The sequence below is a fragment of the Lipophrys pholis genome, assembly GCF_963383615.2.
Source record: "Lipophrys pholis genome assembly, chromosome: 2".
Lineage (NCBI taxonomy): Eukaryota > Metazoa > Chordata > Actinopteri > Blenniiformes > Blenniidae > Lipophrys > Lipophrys pholis.
Window position 1 is genome coordinate 6,440,885 of NC_137636.1, and position 8,288 is coordinate 6,449,172.

General features: G+C 41.2%; 1 protein-coding gene across 1 annotated transcript in view; it reads left to right on the forward strand.

The window, feature by feature from the left end:
• crtc3 (CREB regulated transcription coactivator 3) overlaps positions 1-7,386 on the forward strand; it is a 38,630-nt gene extending 31,244 nt beyond the window's left edge. The window contains exons 13-15 of the mRNA XM_080458580.1: positions 1,517-1,600; positions 2,049-2,268; positions 5,955-7,386. Coding sequence (XP_080314706.1) covers positions 1,517-1,600; positions 2,049-2,268; positions 5,955-6,160 — 510 coding nt within the window. The 3' untranslated portion in view covers positions 6,161-7,386. The remainder of the gene's footprint in view (positions 1-1,516; positions 1,601-2,048; positions 2,269-5,954) is intronic.
• The last annotated feature ends 902 nt before the right edge of the window (positions 7,387-8,288 follow it).

Here is an 8,288-nt window from a genome sequence, read left to right on the forward strand (position 1 = left end):
TTTAGGCGAGAGACATTGTCCATTTTTAGAAGATCACTTTTGTGATGTCAAATAACATCATTTGTGTATGGATAAATGTGCTCCTCCAACAAGCCCACATTTGCAATCCTATCCTTCCTGGACCCTTTGACATTTTTACAGCCAGACATTCTTTACAGTAACTGCAAATTTTAAAACCTTGTATTTTGAAATTTTCAATATTTTTTGTAAAACTAAATAAAGATTTAAGGTACATTATACAGTATGAGAACCAACTACAAATTGATTAATCCAAGAAACTGATTGCACACGACAACTTCATCATAGATATTTCCTAAAATAAATATTTTCTTTCACTTCCGTTTCATTTTAACCTAGTTGATGTTTTATGCCATCCATCCACACGTAGGCCCTGTTCCTTCATGAACTATATATATATATATATATATATATATATATATATATATGCTACTTACATAAAGGATATTTGGATGGAAGTTGATGGAAAAGGTAAGAAGTTGATGCTACAGTGATATTATATCGTGAAAGTAGGGAATTTCAATTGAAGCATGTAGTGATAATTTCTTCATGTCAAACAAATTACTGAAACAAGAAGGGGCACTCAGTAGAACGCACACGCTCGCCAACGCCATATTTGTCACCATGGAAACCAATGGATGACGAGGTGATCCACCGCACTACTCCTTCCATCATTTGCCATGGTCGTTTGAATTGCTTCATGTTGTTGCAATGTTCAGGTTAAATGCTGAAGTTCTGTTGGTTGATGACAAATCATCCCTGAACTGTTCATGCAATTTGGGTTAATAGTTCGGCCTAACTTTTGTTGGCGAAGGTAACAAAAACCATCAACGGTGGGTATACCACAACAAAAAAATGCCTCAATAACTTGTCATTAGCTCTTGAGCATGAATTACAGCTTGACCATGACGCCCTTGTGCTGTTCACAAGTGGAGCCGTTAAGCTCGTTAGAGAACAAGTTGTGCAAAAATGTGCAATCAAACGTTTCGAGAGGGTTAAATTAAGTTCAACTGTAAATGTTATAGTTCAGGTTCCTCCAGAGATTACCCTGAGTATTCTGTCCAGCCAAAATCTCTGAATCATCCCGTTTCCTATTCAGATTAAAGCAGTTGTCCCACGTTTAACACATCACTTTGGTTCGATTATGTTGCTGTGCTGCTGGTAATGCCTCGTGCTGCAGGTGTTGCACGACTGCATCCTCCCCGTTCTGCTTGGCTGTGCCATTGCTCCTACATCACACCAGATGGAGCTGCGAGTGTCGCCTCAACCTTTACACCTCCTGAGGTCATTGAGTTTGAACTGATAGAAAGAAAATGAGCATTTTATTCATTGTAACTTAAATACCCACAAATTCACTGAAGCTTCCGTAAGATGTTATTTTGCGGATTTAATCAAAATTGATCAAATCACAAACTCAAATACATAACACTTTATTTCTGCAAGCTGCTAAGCGTTTACCCCTTTTTTTTTTTCTTTTTTTTTCCCGATCTCCTGACAGCACAACAGTATGGCTGCACTGTTCGGTGACCCCTTCATGGAGCAACAGTTCTCTAATCGTCAGACCAAGAATCTCCCCTATCAGGTGAAAACGATAAACACACCGATCACGTTTGTTTATGTGTAACATGAAAGCTTTACCACATCTCCAAAGGCAAAGACAAATAATATTTGCTTCTACTTGACACAGATGTAGTAAGAATATTCACACAGCAACATAAATTAGGTTTTCTGTGAAAAAGCAGAAACTATGTAGAGAATCAGCTGATGACCCCGCTGGTGTTGTGATATTTGTACGGTCAGTGTCTCTTTATGCTATATTGAGATCTCAGCAGTGAATTTCCACATCAGTGTGCTCCGCTGCAGCGTTAATAATGTTTTCATTGTACCATCAGTGTTTTGAGAAAACATTGTAAATGGCTGGAAGTCATCACATAAAAGACGCTGCCAGGGTGAATGTGACGCCAACTCAGCTCACTAATTCGCTCTGTTTCCTCTCGATTGCCATTTTCCCTCCACCATCTGCCGAGTAGTTGGATCAGTTCAGTCTTTTGGAGAACGCAATGAGCTCCACAGCGGGAGGATCGTGCTTCGATCCTTCGTCGTCGTCCTCCTCCTCCTCGCTCTACTACTCCCAGGCGGCTCTGTCGGGGCTGGGCGGCAGCCATGGCAGCCTGCAGGACCCGATGCACATGAGGTCCAACATGTTGTACTCAAACTGCAGCGGAGGACTACCGAACATTATTCTCACTGGTGAGTCCCAGCAGTTGGTTGCTTGTTCTGGGCTCAGTAATAAGCTGGTTTGTTTGTTTGTTTGTTTGTTTGATCCTCCTAAACAAATATTATAAATGATACAAAAAGGACAAATACACACATCCAACAACAAAAACTTTACAGTAGGTTCTTGATATATAATGCTAGACGTCCATTCATCCATCTGCTCTATTGTTTTTATCTAACTTATGGTCGTGAGCCACTGGAGAAAATCGCTCCTGAAAATGGGCAAACGTACCAGAAGTACCACCCTGGACAATTTGCTAATCTATCAGAAAGATTGACGATCACACACATGATTTACACTCACTGACTAACCTCGATTGCATGCTTTTAGACTGAAAGAAACAAAAACACCTGGAGAAATCCCCTGCGTGCACAGAGAAAACATGCAAACTCAGCACAAAACCCTTTCCTCGTGAGGAAACAGTCCTTCCCAATGTATCGTCGTGTTTCATGCAAATATTCACTGAAAATAAGAAGTAACTAGTTACTCATGTAATGTTGTCATTCTCACCCTGTTGGGAATTCTGTTATTATTATTATTATGTTTGCATTTTTGCTGTGGTTAGAACAGCTCGTTACTGAAAAGTGTAATGTGACGACGGTTTCCGCTTCTTTAAAACAGTAGTGGAGTTCCTTCACTCGTTACTGCAGACTGAAAGCAAATAGTTACTTGGATAAAGTTGCTCTATTTGATGTGACTCCGCTGTTGGGCATGTCTTAATAATGTGCACAGAGTGGTTTTGTTGCACTGGGAAAAAAGCCCTTCATAACAAGAAAAAAAAAAAACTAATTTCAAGGTACTTTTAATTAAAAAAGTTTTTGGGGAAAATCTGCCAATAGAACAAGTGGAAATTGTCTTGGTAAGATTTCTTGAACTAAGATGTGATTTACAATATTGAGATGTTAAAATTAGCAGGGAAAACTTGAGCTTTAAGCTATATTTTACCAGTATTTTTCAACACTCTGTCTTAAAATAAGTCACAAATTCTAAAATCGGAATGATCTATCTTATAGAAATAAAACCTCAGCTTAGAAAATGTACGTAATATAAAATAAACCGTGCTTCTTCTAAGATACAACTCAAAACAAGATCATTTTGTGATTGTTTGACTTATGATATTTACGGTGCTGAAATATTCCTTGGTATGTGAATCATCTTAAATCAAGTGGGAAGAGACATTTTGACAAGACTAATAAACTTGGTAAGATTTTGAGTTTTGGTCGTGCAGCTAAGTTGTTTCCACTGCATTCCAGTGTGATGACTGATTCATTCATTCCGTTCTGTGGAAGTTACATCAGTTGGAGGAAAACCCTCTAAAGTTTGGGTCTTTGCACAACTTGCAATACAATCTAATGACAACAAGAAGCAACGACAAAGCAGCAAAAAGAAGCATCTGAACGAAACCACCAGGCATACAGCTAAATCTGCCTATTTAAAGCTGCTGTTGCATCTCGGTGACTTTGAATAAACGTTAATATTAATCTTGCTGTCTTATATTTTGGTGTCGGGACTTAATTGAGAATTTAGGCAGAAAACAGTTCAACGTATGTCAATGTTAGGTATTAGTGAAGGTTTTCTTATAACCATATATATTATCCTACTTCCGTGGAGAGGTCAATTTATTTAGTTTGTTATATATATATATATAAAGTAATATTTTAATAATAATAGTGAATTAATCTCTATATCCCCTTGTTTGTTTTCTTGAGGGATTATCTCAGTATTTGTTATTTATTATTATTGTAGGATTCGTTAAAGCCCGCCTCTCCGCCTATAAATAGGCGGTGTCTAAAGCGTTCGGGGCTGCCCTCTCTCGATGAATCCCGTACTGACACGCAGCCCGGCGGCTTCTCTACTTCGACCTCTCCCATTCGTACCCGCAGTCAGGCGGCTTCCTTCTCCGGCTCTTCCGCCTTCGTTGTATGTTTGGGGTTAGCACAGATCCTTTTTCCCTGGTGGGATCGGTGGTCCTGTTTTCGTTTTTTGTTTGTCCTGCAACAGTAGGTTGGGGGTTTTGTTTGTTAGATTGGGTGTTGGTACCGGCTCCGACGGCCCTGTACAGGGTTGGCCCGGTACCGCACCTGTTTGTTTGTTTGTGCCAGCCCACCAGGTACTTGTTCTTTTGGATATTTTGATAGTTTGGGACACGGGGTGGTTTTGGGTTTTGTCGGGGTCTAGTTTGTACATAACCCGCTTGTTTTTCAGGTTCAACGTTTTTTTTGAATTAAAAACCCACGAGTGAATTAAAAGAAAATTAAATAAAAATTGTAAAAATCCAACTGTTTCCCAGTGTCCTACCAGATATGTTCCGTCCCTCCTCGGGGTGTAACAGTCAATATCACTTTGATTTTATTAATGCCGCTCAAACTACAGTTTTTTGGTGAATATGGCAAATTTATAAGGCGTGTCTGTCTTCATTTAGTTTTTCTCTTCCAGACTGATTTTGTTGGTGATAAAATGGCTCTTTGGATTTCAGACCCCAGGCCTCGTTTTTACTTTTATTTTTGGTCAAAAAGAGTTCCACTGATGTCTTAATACCGGATTGCAGAGACGTGCTCTAAACTCTGTGACTTTCTCCTGCTTGTACATCTTGTCCTGCAATCTTTGAACGTCACATTTCATTCTTTAATTCATGAGACATTCATACCATCATCAGGAGAAAATAATTTAGACAAAACCCACCAGTCTTATGATGCCAACTTCACCGACAGGCTCTACTTTTACATTCTCTTCACATTTCTTTCATCCAAAGTACATTATTTATGTACTACAATCTGTGTAATATGTAAACTATATACTATGTATAAAACAAGTCCGCAATTATCACATTGGTTTAAGTCAACAAACGTGCGTTTCATTCTGGATCTTTGGTCGTTGGTTACCTGCTCCACACCCGCGGTGATCTGAAACTTTTCACTTTGTCGCTGGAAAAGTTGAGAAATGATGTGGGCGGTCTCCGAAGAACGAAGTGAACGAGGCAGAAAAGTCCCAGTGAGCTTCAAAGTAGTTTTTTTTTTTTTATAAACTGTGTGACCTCATTCACTTTGCATGCGGCGATTCAGTTAATTGTTTGTCCCATTGAGTGATTATGATGAGGGAGGTGAGGAAACAGCCTTGAATTGAAGGTAAGGGGAGGAGCCACAGTGCTCCCTTTTGGCTCGCTGGCCTCGGAAAGAATTGAATCTTTGACGAGTTACCTTTTAAATGCACAATGTCCCCGAAAGAAAGAACTAGGCAAGTTTCTTTTATTCTTTCTTTCTGAAGCTCAAATCAAAAGGTCAGCAGCTTATTTATTGCGATTACAGATTGTGTGTTGATTTTATTTTTACTTCACAGGGATGTAAATATGGCTTCAGTTTGTTTGTTTGTTTTTTGTATGTCCTCATCCTGAAGCGTTGATATTTTGGTCGAATCAGAGCTGAAAATATGTGAACACCACGGTCTTGTATTGAGGGGAATATCAGATGGACTTTAAAAAAAACAAAAAAAAAGGGCTATAATGACTCATGATGAGGGCAGCGAGAGTGTTTGCAAGAGGGAATGATTTTCAGAGGAAGCTTCACCCACCATCATCTGTCTCCTTCTCTCCATCTCTTGACTCTTGTTCTTTCTATTCCTTCTCTCTCTCTCTCTCTCTCTCTCTCGCTCTCTCTGTCAGATGACTCCAACCCCAGTCTGTCAAAGGACATAAGCAGTGCGCTCTCCACGGTGCCTGAATGTTTCGACTCGGAGGGAGGCTTCCCATTGGAGGACGAGCTGCGCATCGAGCCCCTCAGCCTGGACGGCCTGAGCATGCTCAGTGATCCCGACATGGTGTTGCCGGACCCATCTGTGGAGGATTCGTTCCGCAGTGACAGACTCTGAATGTAACGAGAGTGTCGCACGTTTTCAAGAAGAAGAAGAAAAAAGAAAAATTTAAAAAAAAAAAAAAAACAGACACACACACGGAGTCACACTTGGATTTGCAGTGCATAGTGTACAAAAGTCAGAAAGTGCATGCAGTCGATCACTTTAGGGCCACTCTGCATGCACCCACTGCCACTAATATCGATTTAATGTGAAAGACATAAACAGCATGTCCGCAGTGATCCGTGCTTTTTAAGGACAGTTGTGAACAAGTACAGTTTACACCTACTTTTTGGGCAGTTACTTTCACGCACGCTTCAGCTCACGTTTCTCAAATATTACTTTAACAATGCAGTTTTGGGTTTAAACATGTGAAGCTACACACGGCAGCAAAATGCTTGGTGCGTACATAATGGGGACTCGTACCAGCGGATGCTGATATTTGTGGCTCTGCTGAGATTTGTGTTTGCGTTACGAGATCTGTGCGTACATAATCCAATCTCTACACGCGTAATCGTTTTTCTGTGTGTTTACTGAGATCCGTGTGCCCACAAGGATCTGTGACTATCTCTGTCGACACCTGCACCTCAGACAGGCCTCTCACTGGGCTACCTTTTAAGTCTGGGTTTTGTTCCCCCCTGGTCTGGACTTGCAGGCTCACTCTGTCGGGCTGAAGGTCGATGGGTCTTAAAATGCGTTTCGTTAGCGACGCAACCTTCTACTGTAGTGCTCAGTGATTACAAACGTGACGGTGCAGGACGACATAGTCATCCATTTTCTTACACCTGTCTTTCAAATTCAAAAACGCAGAAGAATAAAACCCAATCATGCACAGGGATAACTTGCAACGGGAGATTATATTTACCTTCCGTGTCCCCTGTGCCCAATTCTATATCAAATTCTGCAGACCAAGCTGTCCTCGTAGTGAATCTGTGAGTCTGGACTACTTAAACTTGTGTCCTCAACAAATCCTAAAAATATACTCCTGTGAGGGGGAGGTGAAGAGAAACACACAAACCTGACTTCGCCGACGCACAGATATGCTTCACAAAGCGGTTGGTGTACGCACAAATCGAAGTACGCACACAGATTACATTACAAACACACCGAGATGCACTCGTACAGCTCCCCGCAAGGACGCACAAATCACTGAGATACTCTATTGGCGGCATAGAAACTTCAGCGCTGGGATGTGACTCAGGATCGGTCCTGAGACGCCACGCCTCCTCCACCACCCCCAAACCAAAAAAAACACTGCGAGGAACATGCGAGGTGGTCCGTGGAGGAGCCCGAGTCCCCCTGCTCCTTTCCCCTTCATCACCAGCTCACCACACATGCCCCCCCCCCCCACAATCTCCTGCCCCTTCCCCGTAGCCGTGGCAACCTCGTCACCATGGCTACGCACCATAGCAACCCCATCGCCATGCTGAGGAGCAACCGAAATGCCAGCGCACGTTTCCTACAGCTCGGGAGAGGAGAGGAGCCCGGAGCCGGCAGCCGGAGCGGCGATGACGCTCGTTGTGGTGAAACATCTGGTAGTTTTCTTCAGGTGAAGTGAAATCCAGCTGGACCGCGCCTCCGGAACAATCATCAGTGGAACTGAAGACTAGAGAAGCTTTTGTTCGCAAATATATTTCCTTGCAGATTATTTTTTAAGTGTTTGCCACAGATTTGTGTATATCTCTCTCTCTATATATATATATATATATCTATATATGGATCTCCAGTTCGATCTGATTAGAATGTATTTTCAAAACTAGAGACAAAAAGGGCAAACTGTTTACAAACATGAGATTTTCTTAAGTAAATCCTACTATGGAGTATACATTTGTGAATTTCTAATTGAGAAATACAATTCTGAGAAGTATTGAATATATTTTTCCCTCACTGATGAGTCGGCTGTCATGTTTGCTGGCAGAACTCGGGACAGCACTGCGAGGAAGGAGCATCAAAATCCAATCAAAGAAAAGAAAAGGAAAAAAAAAGGAACAGATTTTTTTTTTTTTTTTTTTTTTTTTCATAAAAAAAACTTCCTTGTACATCCATCGCATATGACTTATTTTACATTTTGTACCGACTTGTTATGGCACTTGTACTTTAAATCTTGTTGTGAATAAGGGCATGCGCTGTGCTGATGTGGATACAT